At 44.0% G+C, this 27,012-nt stretch overlaps 1 protein-coding gene across 1 annotated transcript in view; it reads right to left on the bottom strand.

The window, feature by feature from the left end:
* LOC126237208 (allergen Cr-PI-like) overlaps positions 1-27,012 on the bottom strand; it is a 149,769-nt gene that overhangs the window by 67,460 nt on the left and 55,297 nt on the right. Inside the window, exons 5-6 of the mRNA XM_049947087.1 lie at positions 15,799-16,100; positions 4,707-4,856 (exon numbers count right to left, since the gene is read on the bottom strand). Coding sequence (XP_049803044.1) covers positions 4,707-4,856; positions 15,799-16,100 — 452 coding nt within the window. The remainder of the gene's footprint in view (positions 1-4,706; positions 4,857-15,798; positions 16,101-27,012) is intronic.

Here is a 27,012-nt window from a genome sequence, read left to right as displayed (position 1 = left end):
CTAGCTGACAGACGGACCGCTCACCGCATGCTGCATGGGATGAGCAACAGGCAATTCGGTTTCAGGCCTGGGCGATCGGCATCTGATGCAATCGCCTTGGCGGCCGAGGTCTGCGGCTCAGCCCCGTGTAAGTATGTTGTTGGCATCATGGTGGAGATCAGTGGAGCCTTCGACAACCTGTGGTGGCCTTCGCTTTTCTCCTGCCTCCGGGAGAAAGAGTGTCCAGGGCTGCTATATGGCTGTCTGAGGAGCTATTGTGAGGATCGGGGGGTATGGCTATCATCCCCTAGCGGAAAAGTCGGGAAAACTATCACCAAGGGATGCCCCCAGGGCTCCGTGTTGGGTCCCCTTTTCTGGGACATCCACATGGAGCCTTTCCTAGACAGTTTGCAACAGAACGAAGAGGTGCTAGAGGTGATGGCCTACGCTGATGACCTCCTCCTGTTGGTCGGCGGCCGAAGTCGCGAGGATATAGAACCTAAGATAGAGAGAGCAATAGACAAATTACAACTATGGTGCCGTAATACTAAGATGACCATTTCACCTACTAAATCGACTTATCTCTTACTTAAAGGACAGCTGGTTAGAAACCCAACCGTGAGAATTGAGGGCACGCCAGTTCTTCGGAGACGGGAGACACGTTACTTGGGAATCATCATCGACGAATGGTGGAACTTCGCAAAGCACATTGAAACCGTAACCCAGAAAGCATTACAACTATTAAATAACCTCATTTCCATTGGACATAAAAGATTTCATCTTCCGCCTCATCTGATAAAACTATATCATAATAGTATATTGACGTCAATAGTGGGTTACGGCTCGGGAGTCTGGGCTCACAGGCTCACGAGGGTGATGCCCGCTATGACAGTGAGAAGCGTACAAAGGAACATGCTACTAAGATCTGTGGGGGCTTATAGAACATCCCCAGGGGGAGCCCTGTTAGTCATAATGGGGCTCTGTCCTCTGGATACAAAAATAAGAGAGCAGGCTGCATGGTACTGGGCCAAGAAAGACAACATTACAAAAGTAGAAGAAATTATGGGAGCACCTGTTCGGGATAAGGGTGAGATAAGGAGGAGGGGTGAAGATTTATGGCAGGAGTTATGGGAGACAGGTGAAACTGGTAGAAGGAGTTTTCAGTTCCTACCAAATGTAAGGGAAAGAATGGGAATGAAATATTTTGAGCCAACTCGGGGATTGTTCCACTTCCTTACTGGTCATGGCCCCTATCCGACATATCTATGTCGGTTTGGGAAAAGGGCGACGCCTACATGTGACTGTGGCGTATCAGAGGGTACTCCTGACCATGTGGTTTACGAGTGCCCCCTTTTCGATGGTGTAGCAGCCGCACTACAACAACTGCCGAGTAACAATACTTACGACCTACTGAGACAAGAAGAAATCTTTCAAACACTGAACACGCTCGCCAACGAGGTATCACTAAAAGTACTAACAATATTCTTGAGAGACCTTCGTGACTACTTGGTAATCACCAATCGCGTCCAGCAATCCAGTTCCGTACCGCCTGTTCGTGGATAGGTCGACTATACAGCTGGAATCCGCCACGTGCAGGACTAGGGGCACTGGGGTGATCTACTTCACGGACTTGACAAATGCACCGATTATGACGTAGATTAGGTAGTAGTTTTAGTAAAATAGAATAGGACAGTAGATTAGGAACCTGCAGCGACAATTAACTTCTTGCCTGCCCTGTGCCAGGGGCATGCTCATAGGGTTTAGCTCTATGAGCCAGGCACCCAAGTATGTTTATATTAACATTAGCACATATGTAACGCTGCAGGCAGTTAACACTAATCACCTGTAGTTATTAGAAAGTATGCTAACACTAGAAGTAGTCTGCCCACTCACCCAGGTACTACTGTCTGTAGTAACGCAAATTAAATATGTATTAGCTGCTATTATAATAACATTATAGAATATTAAAAAATTCTAGGGGACTGATGACCTCAGACGTTAAGTCCCATAGTGCTCAGAGCCATTAGCCATCATCGACATGGGCTTTCGGAGCCGAGGTCTACTCGTGTACCCTTGTTGACTGCACGATACAAAGCTTTATGCCTCGCCTGCGTCTGTCTACACCGACATTCGACTATTGATAACTGGAAACATGTTGCCTGGTCGGACGAGTCTCGTGTCAAATTGTATCGAATGGATGGACGTGTACTGGTATGGAGACAACCTCATGAATCCAAGGACCCTGCACTTCAGCAGCCGACTGTTCAAGCCTGTTCTGAGTTTAAACACTTCCGCTGGCCGCCAAACTCCCGAGACATGAACATTATTGAGCATATATGAATTGCTTTGCAACTTGCTGTTCAGAAGAGGTCCTCACCCCCTCGTACTCTTACGTATTTATGGACAGCCCTGCAGGATTCATGGTTTCAGTTCCCTCCAGCACTATCTCAGGTATTAGTCGAGTCCATGCCACGTGGTGTTGCGGCACTTCTGCGTGCTCGCGGGAGAGTTTCTTTGGCTCTTCAGTGTAGTTCTTTGATATTCTGATATTCTCTGTACAGTAGTTTTATTCTCTGTACTGTAGTTTTTCTTTCCCTGGCCTTGGCCACCCACGGTTTTTTGGCTCTGTTTCCGCGAGTCCGTTGTGCCCCTGGCTCCTTTCGTGTTTCCAAATTCTGCTTCAATTAACTTCATTGTGTGACTGTATACGTTAAAGCCACCTATTTAAAAACTATCATTTATAATTTTAACTAACATTTTACTGTGAACCCATGTTTAAACTCTAGCTTTCTTTTTAATCCATCCTATTTTGTTTCGTATAAAATGTTAAACATCAATCTCTGGCCTCGTAACACTCCATTGTAAATAGTGCTTTCGGTCAGCTGCACCTCGACATCTAGTAGCCAAGTTACCTCAGCTGTTTGTGCTGCAGCCCTAAGCACTGTTTATTACAATTTTATCATGTTTGTACTCTAAGTGATGATGCCTTTCGTGGCTATAAATTTTATTTGGCTCTCTGATTAATTTCAAGGAGAGAAGTATGTTGTTCTTTTACCTGATTCTCAGATAATGTGAATCAACGCAACTCCTTATGGCGTTGTTAGCGTAATGCTCCTGCTAATTATTATACACACTCTTTTTAGATCAATCTGATGATGATCGTACTAATCGAACCTAGTCATTGAATAAAACAATCATGTACGACCATAGTCTGAGTCGGCTGTCGCATGTAATGGATACATGCCAGTTCTGCATTTATATGTGCATCACAAATCCGCAAAGGCAACTCATCTCTATGACAGCAAACAAAGCCAACTAAACTCCAAAAAGATTCTCACAATCTGCTACAGACAGCCCTCAGGCATGAAACTCTAAATACTACTCGTAGACACCAGAAAACTACAGACAACGGATTTTCCTACCTACTGACATGCAGAATTAACAGATAGACGACGAATACAACAGACTGCTTTCTTTATTCAGTGATGACTGTCTCTTAATACAACAGCCTCACAAGAAGTAATGATCACGAATCCGTCATCCTTGCCCTATCTCCTTCTCTTTCGACTCTCTCTCTCTCTCTCTCTCTCTCTCTCTCTCCCTCTCTCTTCAGGACCCTCCCTCCCTCCCACTAATCCTCATAAAGAACTCACTGTTACATGGCTGTAGGTTGCTCCGTTTGGTGTATACATAGACTAAAATTCATAAATTAAAATAAACTGATGATAGTCACCCTGTATTTTAATAAGCATGTGAAATTTCGTCTTGAATATGTAAGAATGTAAAACAAAAATTGTTAACTGTGATTCTTCTAAGTAATTTATTTATTTCATTTCGTCAATCTGTACGATCAGGAACAACAAAAAATTCAATACTTCATGACATCACTGTGACATAAACTAAATATGCGTCATTTGAGTCAGGTAGTACTGTTATGAAAATGCTGCATCGTTCAAAATGTAAGCACAAAAGTGAAAGTTTTTCACCAGTGCAAAAGACTAATGTTATGTGGCGATATGCAGGTAGTGTAATGGAAATTAATCCCTCCTGACACAGTTTTCTCCTTAAATCCAATAACTGTGTCGTTCTGTTACTGCGAGATTTAATGCCCTTTACGTACACTGTATACAGTCCTTGAAAACGGAACTGTAGCTCAGAAATACGTTGGACAATAACTCGAAAATAAAAATAGAGTAAATGAAAACAGAATATTATTAATTAATGTATTCCTAACGTAGAGGTTACAGTCAGGGATAGCTCACGACCTAATGTCTATTAATAATATTGTTACTATTTGATGAAGTTCCACACACGTTATGTTGTTGAACTCCTCTTCGAATGCTTTTTCAACTGCCACAGAAAAAAGTACATCCACTGTGTACATCAGAAAATTCACAATATTCTTAGCGATCTCCTAGCGAAAACCGCTCCTTGATGTACTTCCTCGTTCTGAACGTTTTTGGATGATGGTTTACCTTAGTTGCCTGACCCTGTGCACAGACATCGCACTTACGTTTGGTGGTGGGACCGGTCAGGATGAAAGGAGTGTTGTAACTGTTACACCATCTTATCCTTTTAAAAACATATAACTAAAATTACTACAGTTCTAAGTTACAGATAGGTTTACTTCTTTTTCTGTTTTACAGGAGATTTGGATTGCCTTGCAACGCCACGTAAGTATATGGAAACATTATAAAATGAAAATGTCACCTTTTCTTGGTACGTACATCAACTGCGTATCCGACATCAATAGCGTCACATATTCTCTCCTCGAATATCTTGAGCGCCCATACGTGAGTGGTGTCTGGTAGGAACGCTTCGCCTTCTGGAGCACACCTTAATTCACTGGCAACTCTTTCATCTGAGTGATAAGTTTCCTGAAATATAGAAATCATCAGCTGAGACTTAATCAGAAGTTGTTTATATGTGGCTAACACAGGGTAATGAGCTCTTTACTGCAAAATGAAATAGTCATTTAAAATAATATACGACAAAATAAAGGAGATGCTAGAAAATTTCAGGTGGTACAGTGTTTAAATGAGAAAGTTTTGTTTACATTCATAAGAATCTCTCGCTTGACGTTTACGCTATAATCTTTGTGCTTTGCATATCAGTGATCACTTGATTAAGTCCCTCAGTTGAGGATTCCTGTCATTGAACCTATTATCACTCACTTGCTACAGAACGCAGCTTCTTTAGCACAGTCGATCATAATTTTCTTGGGTTGGTGGGATCTCAAGGTACTTTATTTATTTTATTTATTTATTTATTTTACGTATGTCCTACCATCCTGTTCCTTCTTCTTGTAAATGTTTTTCCTATGTTCTTCCCTTCGCTGATTTTGTAGAGAACTTTCCCATTCCTTATCTTATCAGTTCATCTAATTTTCAACATCCTTTCATAGCACCACATCTCAGATGTTTCAGTTCCCTTCTGTTCCTGTTTTCCGTCAATCCATGATTCGCTACCGTACAATGCAGCGCCCCCAACGCACATTAGCAGCAATTTTTTCTCAAATAAACCTTATATTTAATACCAGAAGCGTTTTAGCCAGAAAAGCCCTCTTTCTCTATGTTAGTCTGCATTTGATGTCCTTCTTGCTTCTTCCGTCATATGTTATTTTGCTTACAAGGTAGCAGGACTAGTTTCCTTCGTATACATCGTGGCCACAATATAATTTCCCTTGTTACCTGCTATTTCGTCTTTCTTTGGTTTACTCATTAGACCATTCCCTTCAACAGATCCTGTAATTATTCCTCATTTCCACTGAGTATAGCAATGCCATCAGCGAATCATGTAACTGATATCCCCTCATTCTCAATTAATCCCATTTTATTGTTATTTTACTTCTGTCAGTACTGCTTCGATGTATAGATTGAACAGTTGAAGGGAAAGACTGCATCTCTGTCTTACATCCTTATTAATCCATGCATTTCGTTTTTGGTCTTCCAGTCTTGTAACTGTCTCTTGGTTCTTGAGCATATTGTATGTTATCCATCTTTCCCTTGGCTTACACCTATTTCTCTCACAGTTTCAAACATATTGCACTATATTAAATTGTCTAATGCTTCTTCTAAGTCGAATAATCTTTCTTAGGTCTTATTTCGATTATCAAGCGCAACGTCAGAACTGTCACTCTGGTACCTTCACCCAAAGTGATCGTTACCTCACGAATCATTTGGTCTGTAATAAAAAAAAAAAAATGTCGCACTGACCTCACCATTGGCAAAAGATTCTAGATTAGTCCCCCATCCCTCGATCTCCAAAGGGAAGACCTGCCGTGGAGGAGATGACCGTGACAAAAAGCTTGAATGACGAAAGAAAGGATAACATTCTACTAGATGCAGAGTGAAATGTCAGAAGGTTGAACGTGTTAGGGAAGCTAGAAAATCTGAAAATGGAAATTCAAAGTGTCAATCTAGGCATAGTAGGGATCAGTGAAGTGAAATGGAAAGAAGTTAACGATTTATGATCAAATCCATATGGACCAATAATTACAGCAGCAGAAATTGGTATGGCGGATTGGAACGCGCTTGTAGGGGAAGGAATATAAGACAGGGTTACGAGAGAATATAGACTTGGCAGTAAGAATGAGAGAAGATAAAGATTAATTGAGTTCTTCAATAAATTTCAGATGATAATAACGAATACTCTGTTCACAAATTTCAGGAGGGGGACGTATAATTAGGAAAGACCCAGATACAGAGAAGATTCCAGCTAGATTACATATGGTGAGACATAGATCCCAAAATCAGATACTGGATTGAAAGATGTATCCAGGAGCCGCTATAAACTCAGATCACAATTTAGCAATGATAAAGAGTAGAGTTCAAAAGAATAGTCAGGAAGAATCGACGTGGAAAGAAGTGAGATACTGAAGTACGTTTGAATTTGAATAATGCTGCAGTAACTGCGATAATGATTACACCGCAACAGTTCAACTGAAGAGGTCCCGACAGTCACAGAGGGCGGGCCTATTAGTTATAGGGAGCTCCAACGTTAGGCGGGTTATGGAGCCCCTCAGGAAAATAGCGGGTAGGTCGGGGAAGAATGCCAGTGTGCACTCGGTGTGCTTGCCGGGGGGTCTCGTCCGTAATGTGGAGGAGGCCCTTCCGGCAGCTATTGAACGCACTGGGTGTGACCGGCTGCAGATAGTAGCACATGTCGGAACGAATGACGCCTGCCGCTTGGGTTCTGAGGCCATCCTTGGTTCCTTCCGGCGGCTGGCTGATTTGGTGAAGACAACCAGCATCGCACGCGGAGTGCAAGCTGAGCTTAATATCTGCAGCATAGTGCCCAGAGTCGATCGCGGTCCTCTGGTTTGGAGCCGTGTGGAGGGTCTAAACCAGAGGCTCAGACGACTCTGCGACTATAATGGTTGCAAATTCATCGACCTCCGTTATTGGGTGGAGAACTGTAGGGCCCCCCTAGACAGGTCAGGCGTGCACTACACACCGGAAGCAGCTACTAGGGTAGCAGAGTACGTGTGGCGTGCACACGGGGGTTTTTTAGGTTAGAGGGACCCCCCCTTGGGCGAAACGATAAAATACCTGACGGCTTACCAGAGAGAACATTATCATCGTTGATAAAGAACGTCCGTCCTCAGAGACCAAAAACAGGAAAAGTTAACGTAATATTGGTAAACTGCAGGAGTATCCAGGGCAAGGTTCCTGAATTAGTATCTCTTATTGAAGGAAATAGTGCGCATATAGTATTAGGAACGGAAAGTTGGTTAAAACCGGAAGTGAACAGTAACGAAATCCTAAACACAGAATGGAATATATACCGCAAGGATAGGATAAACGCCAATGGTGGAGGAGTATTTATAGCAGTAAAGAATTCAATAATATCCAGTGAAGTTATTAGCGAATGCGAATGTGAAATAATCTGGGTTAAGTTAAGTATCAAAGGTGGGTCAGATATGATAGTCGGATGCTTCTATAGGCCACCTGCATCAGCAACCGTAGTAGTTGAGCGCCTCAGAGAGAACCTGCAGAACGTCGTGAAGAAGTTTCGTGATCATACTATTGTAATAGGGGGAGACTTCAATCTACCAGGTATAGAATGGGATAGTCACACAATCAGAACTGGAGCCAGGGACAGAGACTCTTGTGACATTATCCTGACTGCCTTGTCCGAGAATTACTTCGAGCAGATAGTTAGAGAACCAACTCGTGAAGCTAACGTTTTAGACCTCATAGCAACAAATAGACCGGAACTTTTCGACTCCGTGAATGTAGAAGAGGGTATCAGTGATCATAAGTCAGTGGTTGCATCAATGACTACAAGTGTAATAAGAAATTCCAAGAAAGGAAGGAAAATCTATTTGCTTAACAAGAGTGATAGGGCACAAATCGCAGAATATCTGAGTGACCACCATCAAACGTTCATTTCTGAGGAAGAGGATGTGGAACAAAAATGGAAAAAATTCAGAAACATCGTCCAGTACGCCTTAGATAAGTTCGTACCGACTAAGGTCCAAAGCGAGGGGAAAGATCCACCGTGGTATAACAATCATGTACGAAAGGTACTACGGAAACAAAGAAAGCTTCACCATAGGTTTAAGAGTAGTCGAATCATAGCTGATAAGGAAAAGCTGAACGAAGCGAAAAAGAGCGTAAAGAGAGCAATGAGAGAAGCATTCAACGAATTCGAACATAAAACATTGGCAAACAATCTAAACAAGAACCCTAAAAAGTTTTGGTCATATGTAAAATCGGTAAGCGGATCTAAATCCCCTATTCAGTCACTCGTTGACCACGATGGCACCGAAACAGAGGACGACCGAAGAAAGGCAGAAATACTGAATTCAGTGTTCCGAAACTGTTTCACTGCGGAAAATCGTAACACGGTCCCTGACTTCAGCCGTCGCACGGACGCCAAAATGGAAAATATTGAAATAAACGATATCGGAATTGAAAAACAACTGCTATCACTTAGTAGCGGAAAAGCATCCGGACCAGACGAGATACCCTTAAGATTCTACAGTGATTATGCTAAAGAACTTGCCCCCTTTCTATCAGCAATTTATCGTAGATCTCTGGAAGAACGTAAAGTACCTAGCGACTGGAAGAAAGCACAGGTCGTTCCCATTTTCAAGAAGGGTCATAAATCAGATGCGAATAATTATAGGCCTATTTCACTTACGTCAATCTGTTGTAGAATAATGGAACATGTTTTGTGTTCTCGTATTATGACGTTCTTAGATAATACAAATCTCCTTCATCATAACCAACATGGATTCCGCAAACAGAGATCATGTGAAACCCAGCTCGCCCTATTTGCCCAAGAAATTCACAGTGCCGTAGACACTGGCGAGCAGATTGATGCCGTATTCCTGGACTTCAGGAAGGCATTTGATACGGTTCCGCACTTACGTTTAGTGAAAAAAATACGTGCTTACGGAATATCGGACCAGGTTTGTGATTGGATTCAGGATTTCCTAGAAGAAAGAACACAACATGTCATTCTTAACGGTTCAAAATCTGCAGATGTAGAGGTAATTTCGGGAGTACCGCAAGGAAGCGTGATAGGACCTTTATTGTTTACAATATACATAAATGACTTAGTTGACAACATCGGTAGCTCCGTGAGGCTATTTGCAGATGACACGGTTGTCTACAAGAAAGTAGCAACATCAGAAGACTCGTACGTACTCCAGGAAGACCTGCAGAGGATTAATGAATGGTGCGACAGCTGGCAGCTTTCCCTAAACGTAGATAAATGTAATATAATGCGCATACATAGGGGCAGAAATCCATTCCAGTACGATTATGCCATAGGTGGTAAATCATTGGAAGCGGTAACGACCGTAAAATACTTAGGAGTTACTATCCGGAGCGATCTGAAGTGGAATGATCACATAAAACAAATAGTGGGAAAAGCAGGCGCCAGGTTGAGATTCATAGGAAGAATTCTAAGAAAATGTGACTCATCGACGAAAGAAGTAGCTTACAAAACGCTTGTTCGTCCGATTCTTGAGTATTGCTCATCAGTATGGGACCCTTACCAGGTTGGATTAATAGAAGAGATAGACATGATCCAGCGAAAAGCAGCGCGATTCGTCATGGGGACATTTAGTCAGAGCGAGAGCGTTACGGAGATGCTGAACAAGCTCCAGTGGCGGACACTTCAAGAAAGGCGTTACGCAATACGGAGAGGTTTATTATCGAAATTACGAGAGAGCACATTCCGGGAAGAGATGGGCAACATATTACTACCGCCCACATATATCTCGCGTAATGATCACAACGAAAAGATCCGAGAAATTAGAGCAAATACGGAGACTTACAAGCAGTCGTTCTTCCCACGCACAATTCGTGAATGGAACAGGGAAGGGGGGATCAGATAGTGGTACAATAAGTACCCTCCGCCACACACCGTAAGGTGGCTCGCGGAGTATAGATGTAGATGTAGATGTAGAATGAACAGCTCTGAAAAAAGCGGTCACAGAAGTTGGGTAGACAGATGTAGCTGCAAAGAATGGAATGTCGAAGAGCCCTTGGGTAACAGAAGAGATACTTCAGTTGATCGACGGAGGAAGGAAGTGACAAAACGCACTGGAAACGACGTGAATACAACAATGTATGTCACTTAGGCATAAAATAAATAGGGAGTGCAGGGCAGCTAAGACGAAACGGATGCTGGAAAATTTGAAGAAATAGAAGTGGTAGTCGGAAAGACAGATTCAGCATGTATAGAATTAAAAAAAAAAACTTTCGATGAAATTAAAAAAAAGTAAAGGGGTCAACATTAAGAGTGCAAGGGGAATCAAATTATTAAACGCAGAGGAGAGAGCGGATAGGGAAGTCGATGTGGATGACCTAGGTGATCCATTATTACAGTCAGATTTTAAGAGATCTTTAGAAGACTGAATACCTAGCATCGGACTTCCGACAAACATCATCCACACATTTGCGCGAGAAACTTCACTTCAGAGTTGGTGATCACGAAATAGGCGAAGTGAAAGCTTTCTAATACCTTGGAAGCGAAATGATCCATGTTGGACAAAGAAAAGAGGACATAAGAAAGCAGATTAAAAGAGGCAAAGAGGGCATTCCTGGAAGAAAGAAGTCTACTAGTCCACACATTGGTCTTAGGTTGACGAAGAAATTTCTTAGAATGTACTTCTGGAGGACAGCATAGTATGGGAGTGAATCATGTGTTTTGGGCGAAGAACAAGAGATTGCCGAGTGTGAGATGTGGTGCGACAGAAGGATGGTGAAAGTGGACTGATAAGGTATGTGGAGATCCTGCGCAGAATCGGCGTGGATAGAAATATGTGGAAAACATTGACAAAAAGAAGGGACAAGACGATAGGATATGTGTTAAGACATGAGAGAATGACTTCCATGGTGGTAGAGAGAGCTGTAGACGGTAAAAACCATAGGAGAAGACCAGGATTGGAATATATTTAACAAATAATTGAGGACATTAGTAGTGAGCGATACTCTGGAATGAAGAAGTTGCCAAAGGCATAGAAGTCGTGGCAGGACGCACCAAACGACGATTCAAAAAAAAAAAAATAAATAAATAAATAAATAAATAAATAAATAAATAAATAAAAATGCAGTGTTTTCCACCGCTTTCTGCTTTCTCCTACCGTTGGTCATTGCTGAATCTTACGCCTTTTAGGGCAGTTTCCCAGTCCAAGGACAAGAGCTGCCGTGAAACTCAGTTCGCTGCTCTGCCCCATTTGACAAGTCTGTTGGCAAATTGAGAATGACTCCTTGTACTGGGAGCTTTCAGTCGGCATTAGAGCTGACTTTTGCTCCAAACTTAAGCAATGGCTGGGTTCAAAGACGGAACTCAGGAGGTTTTGATTACCAGTCAAAGCCGCTACCGGTAGACCGCTGATAGTGGGGACAATATGACACGAAAAAAAATTCGGAATATGTGCGAGTCATAAAGTTTTATTTTGGCCTCAAAAAAAAATCCAACTGCGACCATAACATTTAGTGATAGTATTGATACTTGTCTACGTTTTCACCCTTCAGTGCGACACTTTTTTGCCAGCGGTGGATGACGTAATGGACACCATGGACGTAGAAGCTACTTTTTGGCTGTTCAGGATTCGTTTCACTTCAAAAGTCAACTTGCCGTCTTTCTGATAATACGTGCCACACACTGGTTTCATCATCCCAGAAAGAGGAAGAAGCAACTTGATGCCTCTCCAGAAAATACACTGTAAGGGGCGAGGGTAGCTTGATAGCCGCCGGCCGGTGTGGCCGTGCGGTTCTAGGCGCTTCAGTCTGGAACCGCGTGACCGCTACGGTCGCAGGTTCGAATCCTGCCTCGGGCATGGATGTGTGTGATGTCCTTAGGTTAGTTAGGTTTAAGTTGTTCTAAGTTCTAGGGGACTGATGACCACAGGAGTTAAGTCCCATAGTGCTCAGAGCCATTTTTTGTAGCTTGATAGCCCAAAGAAGCCGCACATGTGACTACGCCCTTTGCAGTAGGAACCGGGGCGTTGTGTGGAGTGGAACTCAAGGGGCAGCGAAGTTTGCCGTGTTCCAAATGTCATGTAAGATGTTGGAAATGTATCCATAACTGATTTTCGCTCTTTCCACTACAGTTCCGATTGTGGTACGTCAGTCTTCGAGCACCACAGCATCCACTTCTTATCGGCGGTTTTTCACAGAGAAATGGTCTGCCGCGTCGTTCTTCGTCATTCAGACCTGTGTGAGGGTTGGGTTGGGTTGTTCGGAGGAAGAGACCAAACATCGAGGTCATCGGTCTCATCGGATTAGGGAAGGACGGGGAAGGAAGTCGGCCGTGCCCTTTCAGAGGAACCATCCCGGCATTTGCCTGGAGCGATTTAGGGAAATCACGGAAAACCTAAATCAGGATGGCCGGACGCGGGATTGAACCGTCGTCCTCCCGAATGCGAGTCCAGTGTGCTAACCACTGCGCCACCTCGCTCGGTAGACCTGTGAACCACACTGTAATTGTGCGCTCCACCTCACCTCCGTGTCTTGTCACGGTGCATTGTTGCCGTACAGTTCCACCAACTAAGAATGGATATTTTTCAGGGTGCTATCCTTCAAATGCGCAAATGCAATATGACCACGCGATACACCACTTTACCAACGGCCTACGCTATTCGGTTTTGCCTGTTCTGGCGGAGTGCTACGGTAATGTGGCGCGTGAACCAGAGTGAGTACCAGAGCTGCAAACATGTAGGCCTACAAGCAAATGTACAAAAAATTATTTAACTTTATTATCTCGAGGTGGTAGTGAAAACTTCATATATGCCTCTCATATGTGGAAAAGAATTGACTGGTGGGACGCAGCTGTTGCGTACAGGATTTCACCCTAGGCAGAGAAGTGTCGAATGTAGTCTTGATTTCGGTAAGGTAGACTACAGCTGAGATAGTGGATAGATCTCAGGTCTGATTTCGCGGACTAGGAGAGGGGGTAATTGACATTGGTCTGTGGAAGCTTGTGGTGGGTTTGGAGGTCGAGGGAAGGTAGGACGTATGTTTCAAATGTGGTATCAGGCCAGTGTTCTGAAAGATGGGGAATATGATGGGGTGTTGGCATTTATCTTTGAGGAATATAGGCCCGGTGGAGATGTTACAGTTATTGGAGCTTTATGAGCGGATGCAGGATAAACAGGGGGAGATTAAGTGGACATGGAAGCTGATATAATTTGAGGAATAGAGAGCATTGCGTAATTGCCTCAGGTGGGGACTGGAGCTCGTTTGGTCCTTTTCATGTGCATGATGATCATGTGATTCAGTCCTCCTGCTTTGGGGGTTATTGGAAAATTGGAAAGTTGTGGTAATGTCTTACGGGACCAAAATGCTGAGGTCATCAGTACCTAAGCTTACACACTATTTAATCTAACTTAAAGTGACTTACGCTAAGGACGACACACACATACACGCCCGAGGGAGGCCTCGAACCTCCGACGGGTGGGGGTTATTTCCTAGTGTAAGTTTAAATTTATCCACAATACAGGATGTTACAAAAAGGTAGGGCCAAACTTTCAGGAAACATTCCTCACACACAAAGAAAGAAAATATGTTATGTGCACATGTGTCTGGAAACGCTTACTTTCCATGTTAGAGCTCATTTTATTACTTCTCTTCAAATCACATTAATCATGGAATGGAAACACACAGCAACAGAACGTACCAGCGTGACTTCAAACACTTTGTTACAGAAAATGTTGAAAATGTCCTCCGTTAGCGAGGATACATGCATCCACCCTCCGTCGCATGGAATCCCTGATGTACTGATGCAGCCCTGGAGAATGGCGTATTTTATCACAGCCGTCCACAATACGAACACGAAGAGTCTGTACATTTGGTACCGGGGTTACGTAGACAAGAGCTTTCAAATGCCCCCATAAATGAAAGTTAAGAGGGTTGAGGTCAGGAGAGCGTGGAGGCCATGGAATTGGTCCGCCTCTACCAATCCATCGGTCACCGAATCTGTTGTTGAGAAGCGTACGAACACTTCGACTGAAATGTGCAGGAGCTCCATCGTGCATGAACCACATGTTGTGTCGTACTTGTAAAGGCACATGTTCTAGCAGCACAGGTAGAGTATCCCGTATGAAATCATGATAACGTGCTCCATTGAGCGTAGGTGGAAGAAACTAAAATGAGCCCTAACATGGAAACTAAGCGTTTCCGGACACATGTCCACACAACATATTTTCTTTATTTGTGTGTGAGGAATGTTTCCTGAAAGTTTGGCCGTACCTTTTTGTAACACCCTGTGTATGGAATTGTTTGAAGTCTGTGACTGTATTATAAGTTTATGAAATAATTTTTGCTGCTTCAGTCATTTTTTCGAATATTTATTAGCACTTCGCGTTTCGGCGGCATGTTACTATCATGAGGTGCATTAGAGTTACATGTACATTACAAAATGGCTCTGAGCACTATGCGACTTAACTTCTGAGGTCATCAGTCGCCTAGAACTTAGAACTAATTAAACCTAACTAACCTAAGGACATCACACACATCCATGCCCGAGGCAGGATTCGAACCTGCGACCATAGCGGTCGCTCGGCTCCAGACTGTAGCGCCTAGAACCGCCTGGCCACTCCGGCCGGCTGTACATTACATTAACTTGAAGTATGATGAGGATTATTTGCTGCGTGTGCCAGTGAGCTTATATATCGAAATTCTACCCTGCACAGAAAGATATATGTATCTTTCTGTGCAGGGCTAAATTTCGATTCATAAGCTCTCTGGCACCCTCAGCAAGTTATTCTTAACAAACTTCAAATTAATGTAACTCTAACGCAACTGATAATGGGAACATACTGCTGAAACGTGTCGTGCTAATAAATATTAGTGAAAAGAGATTGAAGCAGTAAAAATTATTTAATAAAGTTTCAGTGTAGCGTAGAATTTTTTTTATGGTGGTTACTAGGTAATGATTCGATGTTAGTGTTTGACTGAAAGTTACTGATTGGTTCTTTTATGCTACATTTAGCAGGAATGGAAGATTTTGATTGTCGACTAGACGACAAGAACGTGGGAATCTTGTGTGATTTTTCCCATTGTTATGGGTTGATCGTGATCTGACACTAGTGGGTGAAATTGTTAATGTGGAGAGAAGGTTGGTGCAAACGGAGGATGGAACGTACTGTGAGGAAGACAGCGTACTGGTGTAGCTATATGGAAGGGCACAGGTTTTAAATGTCAGCTAGTTTGAGAGGATAAGAGTGATGACACGATAGATCCTTGAGGCATGCCCGCATTATGGTGAAAAATGCATTAGTGAATGTCTTTTTATACACTTTGGCTTCAGCCCACATTGCACATACTAAATGTAGACACGGCAGACGTGGCACCTCACCTGGTAGACGGTGGGGTACTGGAGGGGCTGGACTGGCTCCAGCCCTGCGGACAGCCTCTCCAGGTCGTAGCGCGCCGCCAGCTGCCGCAGCGCGAAGTAGAAGAGCTCTCCCCTGCGATCACAGCTGGACGCCGAAACTGCCCCAGAAAGCCAGAAGGGGCAGCGGAAATGCTTCATGGCCCAGTGTCCGTTCAGGCCGACATCCTCCCTGAAGTACGACAGCAGATCCTCTGGACAGCCCGAATGCCGCTGGTTGCTGCTGGCCAATACTGTCTGCGGCTTTGACCCATCTGCTGCTGCACCTGCCCGCAGAGGCTCTATGTGGCTTAAGACATCAATACAGAGGCTACATATCCAGTCATTCAATGATCGCCTAACCTTTCTCGACACGAATCCTTTACCAAACTTAGTGCAATTCTGTTTTGTGTAGCCAGAGAGCTTCAGGGCTCAATCTTCTACGACTTTCTTATGTAAAGGAACAAGTGTTTCTGGCCTGTCCCATTTAGCGATTGTAGCGCGGTATTAGTGAATAGAAGTGGTAGTCTATCAACAGATAGAGCTCAGACAAAATACACTACTGGCCATTAAATTTGCTACACCACGAAGATGACGTACTACAGACGCGAAATTTAACCGACAGGAAGAAGATGCTGTGATATGCAAATGATTAACTTTTCAGAGAATTCACACAAGGTTGGCGCCGGTGGCGACACCTACAACGTGCTGACACGAGGAAAGTTTCCAACCGATTTCTCATACACAAACAGCAGTTGACCAGCGTTGCCTGGTGAAACGTTGTTGTGATGCCTCGTGTAAGGAGCAGAAATGCGTAACATAACGTTTCCGACTTTGATAAAGGTCGGATTGTAGCCTATCGTGATTGCAGTTTATCGTATCGCGACATTGCTGCTCGCGTTGGTCGAGATCCAGTGACTGTTAGCGGAATATGGAATCGGTGGGTTCAGGAGGGTAACACGGAACGACGTACTGCATCCCAACGGCCTCGTATCACTAGCAGTCGAGATGACAGGCATCTTATCCGCATGGCTGTAACGGATCGTGCAGCCACGTCTCGATCCCTGAGTCAACAGATGGGGACGTTTGCAAGACAACAACCATCTGCACGAACAGTTCGACGACGTTTGCAACAGCATGGACTATCAGCTCGGAGACCATGGCTGCGGTTACCCTTGACGCTGCATCACAGACAGGAGCGCCTGCGATAGTGTACTCAACGACGAACCTGGGTGCACGAATGGCAAAACGTCATTTTTTCGGATGAATCCAGGTTCTGTTTACAGCATCATGATGGTCGCATCCGTGTTTGGCGACATAGCGGTGAACGCACATTGGAAGCGTGTAATCGTCATCGCCATACTGGCGTATCACCCGGCCTGATGGTATGGGATGCCATTGGTTACACGTCTCGGTCACCTCTTGTTCGCATTCACGGCACTTTGAACAGTGGACGTTACATTTCAGATGTGTTACGACCCGTGGCTCTACCCTTCATTCGATCCCTGCGAAAACCCTACATTTCAGCAGGATAAGGCACGACCGGATGTTGCAGGTCCTGTACGGGCCTTTCTGGAAACAGAAAATGTTCGACTGCTGCCCTGGCCAGCACATTCTCCAGATCCATCACCAACTGAAAACGTCTGAGAAGTGGTGGCCGAGCAACTGGCTCGTCACAATACGCCAGGCACTACTCTTGATGAACTGTGGTATCGTGTTGAAGCTGCATGGGCAGCTGTACCTATACACGCCATCCAAGCCCTGTTTGACTCAATGCCCAGGCGTATCAAGGCCGTTATTACGGCCAGAGGTGGTTGTTCTGGGCACTGATTTCTTAGGACCTATGCACCCAAATTGCGTGAAAATGTAATCACATATTAGTTCTAGTATAATATATTTGTCCAATGAATACTCGTTTATCATTTCTTCTTGGTGTAGCAATTTTAATGGCTAGTAGTGTAATTTGGCTCCAGTGCAAAAATGCATTCTTGTTCTCAGTGCTGAATGAATCTACCCTTTATTCCGAAGAGGTGGTCACTTCAGTTTACTGTCACCTCCTGAACGGTGTTCTTGTCTGTTAGAAGCGGCCATATCACTTGTCTGTGTGCTCCTTATCATGCTCGGTACTCTAGCCACGGGCTACTGACGTGTCCAATTATTGGTCATAGTGGCATAAACTGTTAAAATGATAGCTTCCCGACTAGTTAACTGTAGCGTAGAGGTTCCGCCTGTGAACGGGCTTCTGTTGTTGAACCGCAGCTCCCCTGCTATGATGTGGCCCCACCACTACCGTTGTGCCCTCCGCTAAGGTGCTATCTGCACATTTACGGGCCATGTTATTTTGTACGTGTTCTACAGTTGCAGGAAGTGTAGCGTTTGGATTACAAGCTGTGACTGTGTTACTTTAGCACTGCCAACAAATGTTGGCAATAAACTGTTGCAGACTTCTCCCCAGTCATCATTGCGTGTTATGTGTCGCATGCCAAACCTCACACCTTCTATCCCATGAAGAGTGCCTTTCCTTTGCAAAGCTACAGTCTGCGTGGGGACAATCAACCACTCGGTCTATGTCGAAATTTAACAGTGCTTTATTACTATGAATTATGGCCTCCTTTTTCGTTTCAAAAACTTCTTTTCCTTGAAACAGCTCTCGATACCAGGTTTGTGCCACTAGACCGAGTGGTACGATTGGGTTGAGCTGTGAGTGATTTTTGCCCCTTGCTAAAAATGTTTGTTGTTTAATGAAGCTTTAAAAAATTATTTGCCCATACATACAGTAAATTTAAATAAATTTTAAGGCAGTTACACATGCCAGAAAGAGAACCAGTTCCCCATTAAATAACAAGTAATTTTGTAGCATATTAACAGAAAAATCTACCAAAACAACCAGACACCGGCCAAATAGTTTGAAAACTTTACAATAGACGATATATGAAGTACCGACGGCGTTTCAACATTAAAATCAATCAAAATTAAATATGCAGTAACAAATAACTAATTCATTTCAAGCTTGGCAAAATAATTTTCTAAAGACAATACAAGAGCCACAGCTGAATCTGTCTGTGCAATGAATTTACAAAAGAATACCAACACAATAGCACAAGCTTAACCAAATATGGAACGGTTAAATATTTCGTAATGGTTCAAATGGCTCTGAGCACTATGGGACGTAACATCCAGGTCATCAGTCCCCTAGACTTAGAACTACTTAAACCTAACTAACCTAAGCACATCACACACTTCCATGCCCGAGGCAGGATTCGAAACTGCGACCGTAGAAGCAGTGCGGTTCCGGACTGAAGCGCCTAGAACCGCTCGGCCACAACTTGCCCACAAATGTGTCAGTAATTTTCATCAGACACGAGAACAATTGGGCTAGGAACAAATTCTACTTAAAATTTTAAAATTCAATAAACTGACATCTTAAAAGGAATGACACAATAATCTAGATAAACAACACCTGCTCACACAGGAAAATATCAAATAGACGCCCGCCAGAAACGCTGAAGCGGTCTGAACGTTTATTAATATAGACGCTGCGCTAGAAAACCTAGAAAAAAATTCAGGTGAAGCCTGGCAGTTAAAGAGCGGGTTGTTTACAAAAAGCATTAGTGAAAGCTCAAATGACATCAAAATTGAAAGTGGACCAAACGAACTGGCGACTGAGGAACTTGGATATTGCGTCTGAAAGCTCAGATACGCGGACACAAATCAAACAGCGAATTCTGTTAATATAATGTGTGCTGATCAGGCCGAATTACACACACACACACACACAGGCAAATTCGCTGTCTCCTTGTTCTGTTTACGCTATATATTCAAATGGTTCAAATGGCTCTGAGCACTATGGGACTTAACATCTGTGGTTATCAGTCCCCTAGAACTTAGAACTACTTAAACCTAACTAACCTAAGGACATCACACACATCCATGCCTGAGGCAGGATTCGAACCTGCGACCGTAGCAGTCGCGCGGTTCCGGACTGAAGCGCCTAGAGCCGCTCGGTCACTGCGGCCGGCTACGCTATAGACCAATCAGCTAACTCTGAAGCAGACTGCGCCCAGTCCCGACATCTGGTAAGTATTCGGCCGCTCCCTTCACCTTGTTTCAGCTGTTCCGCCACGGCTTGCAGTCAAATCCAGCGGCCGGTTCGTCCTAGCGCCATGGTTTGCTCCTCCATCACTGCCGCGCCGCTTGAGCGGATTTGAAACAGTCGCGGCTGCGAAACGTCTTACGTCGGCGCAAGGTTAATTATTGAACTTCAGCTGTGACAGTTTAAAGTTAGTTCTAGTTCATCTGAATGGGCACTCTTACTTTCGAAAATTCGTGAAAATAACGCCGAAATCCAACCTAGCGCCACAAAAGTCGCTAGCTTCAGCTGCGGAACGTGTTATAGTAATGATAGTGGCAATGAAATAATTTTGGTAGTTAATCAGTCGCTGCGATTCCACGGACTCTAAGCTCAAAGTTATTAAATGTGTTTCACTTTTCGATCGATTACGTAAAGCCTAGCAACAATGAAAGTTTGTCATTCCACGTACTTTAGTCTTACTCCTTACTAGAAGAGGTTTACACTGCCTTTTGGCTCCCAGCTCCTCAGATAAAAATTCGTGGTTGTTCCTTCAGTGGACTGAATTTCAGCTGACTTCTTCCGTAGTATGTACCGACCATGAGAGAATGTCTATTCGTAGCAAATTCTCCTCCACATTTCATGTTTTGTTTAGTGATTACAAGGTCGTCACCGCAGTTGAAACATTGAGTACGTTCAAGAAGAGGTTGCACATTTGTATCGAAGTTAAACGCTTGCTTCACGGAAGCTATGTTTGTTTCCTCCATATTATTCTCTGACCTTGGAATTCTACAAAGAAGATGCAATCTTGATAGAGATTAATGATATTGCGGGTTAAGGAATATTTTTTGTGGGGTTGGGGGTTGTAGACTTTGAATCAGTAAATAAGGTGGTTCATTGTACCATAAGCTGCTGTACTGTGGTTTCTTTCATACTCGTCTTCTATATTTAGGATCAACGTGATAGTTTGAGATATGCAGTTCTCTCCTCTTTTCATTGCTGCACTGAATAACTCTGTTAGTTTCAAAATTAGTATTGTAGGCTTAATTTTCAACACAGATGACATTTCATGGCTCAACTCTGTAATATGTGTCTACAAAAAAGCAATGTACACAAAAGTTTCACAGTAATATGAAGGAGATAAGAAGAAACACTTGGCCGCAAGGGGTAGCCGTGCGGTCTAGGGAACCTTGTCACAGTTCGCGCGGCTCCTCCAGCCGGAGGTTCGAGTCCTCCCTTGGGCACGGGTGTGTGTATGTTGTCCTAAGCGTAAGTTAGTTGGATTAAGTAGTGTGTAAGCCTAGGGACCGATGACCTCTGCAGTTTGGTCCCATAGAACTTAACCACAAATATCCAAGAAACACTGTGTTTGTTTGACGAAAATGTCACAGATGCACCCGCTATGGGCCCATGAAGGCTTCGACACTAGCGATGTTCAGAAGTGGTATTCAGACTGCCATCTGATGAATATTGTTTTAGAGATGTTGCCGACTTAGTCATGGATTTCTTTTTTTGAGGCTAGGTGAAGTCTTTGCTGCATGAGACTCCGACAGGCACTCCAGAAAAACAGGTTGCCCATTTAACTGAAACACCAACCAGTATTCATGAAACATTTCGCTGTGTTGAACGTCGCACACGATCATTAGCACGCAGCTGCCAGTTGTGCATTAACGTAAACGGACGGCGTTTTCAGCAGCGTCTCTAAAACAATATCCATCACACGGCAGTTTGAACATCGTCTCTGAACATCACTAGCGTCAAAACCTTCATGGCCTGCTAGCTGGGAACACACAAGCTCTCAGATACGTATTTAATGAATGTGACTGCTTCAAGTGATTGTTCGGTAATCGTACAATCATATACAGTAACGGGTCTTTCCACCTATCTACGTCCAATACATTACGTTTATTTACGTTGAACGTCAACTTTCAGCCCTTGTACCAAGAATCGATCCTCTGCAGATCTGCCTGCTTTTCGCTACAATTTTCGAGTTTTGTGTCTTCTCTACAAAGGGTAATTCAGCTGCCCCTACCGATGTCGTTTTATGCAGCCCGCAATATTACATCCAGCTTTCAAAAACCACGCGTGAGATTTTCATATTCTCTCGCCAGTTACGCGCCAACTATTAGTCCTACAGAAAAATGAACAGTACAGTTTTGTAGGAAATTTAATGTAGTTAAATGTCTCTCTGGGATACGTTTTCGCTGGAGATCACAGTTTTCGAATTACTCAAGAAAAATACAAAAGTGACCTCCAAACGCACCTCTACACTCACACTCTTTCCTCACTAGTCAGAATTTCTAGCATGTTATTCGTTGCACTCCCTCCTACCGTTGTATAAAAATTTCCGACTACACGAACTAATACCTGTAATCGACCTCTTTTTGTCTCTATAGGTTGGGCTATTACGCCACCAGCAATGTCGGGTATTTCGTTAACACTATTCATTTAAACGCGCCCTTGAGGGCAATGAAAGAAAAACGAATTTTGTAAACGTTACGTTAAAATGAATTACGTTGACAGTTCGATCCAAACTTACCCGTTACAAGCACAGTAGTTTGCAGCCAGAAGGCCTGACAAATACTACGGCGTAATTGTTTATTTACCGCTGTTAAAATTCACAAAAAGTTAAGTAAAACGTACACAAACGTCAATTCTACAATTAGTAACTCCTCGACTAAGCCGGTGGCGTAATAAAGCCAGTCAAGAAAGACAAAAAAAGGTCGAATGTGGGAAAAATTTCTGTACAGCCGTAGGAGGGAGTGTCATGAGCAACATACTAGAGATCCTACAAAAAAGTCCTGTTCACTTTTTCTATACGACCGATAGTTGGCGCGTAGTGAGCAAGATAATACAAAAATTTCGCCATGGCTTTTGAAGACCAAATACACCATTGCGGGTTGTATGAAACGACATCGATAGGGGCAACTGCATCACCTGGTATGCATCATCCCCTAATAGCCTTGTGCAGTTTCGGACGTTATCTACTAGATCACCTGTATACATTGTGCTTCTGCAACACCATGCCCGTCTAAAGATTTACCTCTGTTAAGAACGACGTGGTGTGTTCTACTGGCTGCCAACTGTTCAATCAAGTCTCAAAACTGATACGAAATAACCGTACACTTGTATTTTGTTCATTAGGCGACAGTGCGGAACAGATGCAAAGGCCTTCCAGAAGACAAGATGTAACGATTCCACCACAGATGCAGTTATGCATATTTATTTCGCAAAGATAGAATAAGATAATGAGATTTATCGTTTCTTATGCGTTTTGGATGGAGAGCACTTTTAATCAAAGTAATCAGTGTTCATGATGTTATTATACACTCCTGGAAATTGAAATAAGAACACCGTGAATTCATTGTCCCAGGAAGGGGAAACTTTATTGACACATTCCTGGGGTCAGATACATCACATGATCACACTGACAGAACCACAGGCACATAGACACAGGCAACAGAGCATGCACAATGTCGGCACTAGTACAGTGTATATCCACCTTTCGCAGCAATGCAGGCTGCTATTCTCCCATGGAGACGATCGTAGAGATGCTGGATGTAGTCCTGTGGAACGGCTTGCCATGCCATTTCCACCTGGCGCCTCAGTTGGACCAGCGTTCGTGCTGGACGTGCAGACCGCGTGAGACGACGCTTCATCCAGTCCCAAACATGCTCAATGGGGGACAGATCCGGAGATCTTGCTGGCCAGGGTAGTTGACTTACACCTTCTAGAGCACGTTGGGTGGCACGGGAGACATGCGGACGTGCATTGTCCTGTTGGAACAGCAAGTTCCCTTGCCGGTCTAGGAATGGTAGAACGATGGGTTCGATGACGATTTGGATGTACCGTGCACTATTCAGTGTCCCCTCGACGATCACGAGTGGTGTACGGCCAGTGTAGGAGATCGCTCCCCACACCATGATGCCGGGTGTTGGCCCTGTGTGCCTCGGTCGTATGCAGTCCTGATTGTGGCGCTCACCTGCACGGCGCCAAACACGCATACGACCATCATTGGCACCAAGGCAGAAGCGACTCTCATCGCTGAAGACGACACGTCTCCATTCGTCCCTCCATTCACGCCTGTCGCGACACCACTGGAGGCGGGCTGCACGATGTTGGGGCGTGAGCGGAAGACGGCCTAACGGTGTGCGGGACCGTAGCCCAGCTTCATGGAGACGGTTGCGAATGGTCCTCGCCGATACCCCAGGAGCAACAGTGTCCCTAATTTGCTGGGAAGTGGCGGTGCGGTCCCCTACGGCACTGCGTAGGATCCTACGGTCTTGGCGTGCATCCGTGCGTCGCTGCGGTCCGGTCCCAGGTCGACGGGCACGTGCACTTTCCGCCGACCACTGGCGACAACATCGATGTACTGTGGAGACCTCACGCCCCACGTGTTGAGCAATTCGGCGGTACGTCCACCCGGCCTCGCGCATGCCCACTATACGCCCTCGCTCAAAGTCCGTCAACTGCACATACGGTTCACGTCCACGCTGTCGCGGCATGCTACCAGTGTTAAAGGTTGCGATGGAGCTCCGTATGCCACTGCAAACTGGCTGACACTGACGGCGGCGGTGCACAAATGCTGCGCAGCTAGCGCCATTCGACGGCCAACACCGCGGGTCCTGGTGTGTCCGCTGTGCCGTGCGTGTGATCATTGCTTGTACAGCCCTCTCGCAGTGTCCGGAGCAAGTATGGTGGGTCTGACACACCGGTGTCAATGTGTTCTTTTTTCCATTTCCAGGAGTGTATTTGTGTAGCTGTATGCGTCGCTAGCACAAGGTTTGAGCCGTGGGGCGTACTCTTAAACGGCGAACTTCACTTGCATGCATTCACGAGGCGAGATTTAACAGCATGCATGTTTCTCGCAAGTGTGGCACTGGTGGGCTGGAGTGAGGTGAGAAGGAAAGTCTGACAACTTATGGTACTGCACATTATTGATGATTGGTTGTTTTATGGAGCAGTATTGCACTATTGTCGCCAAACTCTCCACGAAATTTCGACTTTCGATGACACAAGTGTCACGAGACTTAAAATCGATGCTTACAGTGATTAGTAATTTAAACCGTAAATGCAAGTGTCTCTTTTGAAAACATTTCCTCTATTATACGAGGTGACAAAAGTCATGGGACGCCTCCCAGTATCGAGTCGGACCTCCTTTTGCCCGACGTAGTGCGGCAACTCGACTTGGCACGGACTCAATACGTCGCTGGAAGTCCGCTGCAGAAATACTGCGCCATGCTGCTCTTATAGGCGTCCGTAATCGCGAAAGTGTTGCAGGTGCGGGATTCTATGCACGAACTGACCTCTCGATTATGTCCCATAAATGTACGATGGGATTCATGAAGGGCGATCTGGGTGGCAAAGTCATTCGCTCAAATTGTCCAGAATGTTCTTCAAACCAACTGCGAACAGTTGTGGCCCACTGGCATGGAGCATTGTTTTTTGCGAACATTAAGTCCACGAATGACTGCAAATGGTCTTCAAGTAGCCGAACACAACCATTTCCGGTCAATCTACATCTACATCTACATACATACCCCGCAATCCACCATACGGTACGTGGCGGAGGGTACCTCGTACCACAACTAGCATCTTCTCTCCCTGTTCCAATCCCAAACAAAACGAGGGAAAAATGACTGCCTATATGTCTCTGTACGAGCCCTAATCTCTGATCGGTTCAGTTGCACCAGAGGACCCAGTTCATACCATGTAAACACAACCCACACCATTATCAAGCCACCGCCGACTTGCACAGTGTCTTGTTGACTAATGGAGTCCATAGCTTCGTGGGGCGTGCGCCTCTCTCTAACCCCACCATCAATTCTCACCAACGGATGACGGGACTCATCTGACCAGGTGTAACCGCCCATTAGAGAGTGGTTACACAGAAACGAGTAATAGATTAAATTCTGTGATAAGAAATGGCCTAAGAGCCAAAAAACGGTAGTAGTATTTCGAAGAAATAGTTAGTTAAAATTTTACAAAGAGTAGATATTCGAAATAGAGCAACGCAAAGCAGTACAGAGGGAATCCAAGAAAGACATAACAGAGCTGAGTTTTGTTTTGAATGAAATATACGAGTATAAACCAATGCTCAGTATTGTTAGGTCTCTTGAGTTTTTGTTTTCAGCGGTGGCGAGTGGGTTCGGAGTTCTTCTGTGGTAGTCGGAATTTTGGGATCAGAAGCCTAATTAAATTGCATTCTTAGGACTGGATTAGACATTGGAGTGGTGGAGAATAGATTATTTTATGATAAATTCAGAGACGGAGTCAATTAGAGGTGATTAGGTGTACAAACATTGATATCCAAGTGAATGGTGATGTACCTGTTAAACGAAAAGCTACGATCGTATACTTACGATTGTGAAGAGATTTATTGACAATACGGAAACTGTTATGTTGAATTAGGACTTAATTCGCTGTATGCGAATTATTAAAGAGTATTGGGACCTAAAATAGTTTGGACGTTATTACACTAGTATCTTTGCCGCTCGTCGTGAAGGTGATTCCGCTAATAAAAGAGAAGTGAAAAATAGTGCCCGTTAAAAGATTAAACTTGTGCTGAACAGACATTGAAAGGATTCGAATCCATAATTAATATCGTGTCGTGAGAATTGAGAAATTTAGACATTTTAAGGCCCAGAGACATATTTATAATTTATCGGACATTAATGGCAAAGGACAGAGTCATGCTAAAGCATATCGTTTGTGATAGATACACGAAGGAATGTAGTACTGACTGACTGTTATCATACCAAAACAATACACACTAGGATCAACTCTCCTTTCATTGATCCCCCAGGGCCATCTCTCATTAATTTAAGAACTTTTCAGACATTCCCAGTGTTTACTAAATTCCACAATCAGCTAGTACATAGACAATTATATCTGTGAACATCCAAGGGTTATTGAAGGAAGCTGATAAACGTTTTTACAAACAGATTTAGTAGGATTCAACAAATGCATACAGACTGCTAAGGTAACTAAATCAAATTACTCAGGGAGACAAATTAGTAAAAATACACTGGAGCTCAATTGATATCTTACTCCAGAGTAATAAAAATAAAAACAAAACTGTCTTTGGACCCGTCGTGGTTGAAAGTGTATGAAATATCTTTGGAAAAACG

The sequence above is a fragment of the Schistocerca nitens genome, chromosome 2, assembly GCF_023898315.1.
Source record: "Schistocerca nitens isolate TAMUIC-IGC-003100 chromosome 2, iqSchNite1.1, whole genome shotgun sequence".
Taxonomy (NCBI): Eukaryota; Metazoa; Arthropoda; class Insecta; order Orthoptera; family Acrididae; genus Schistocerca; species Schistocerca nitens.
The sequence above is the reverse complement of the archived record's forward strand: the minus strand, read 5'-3'. Positions and strand labels throughout refer to the sequence as shown.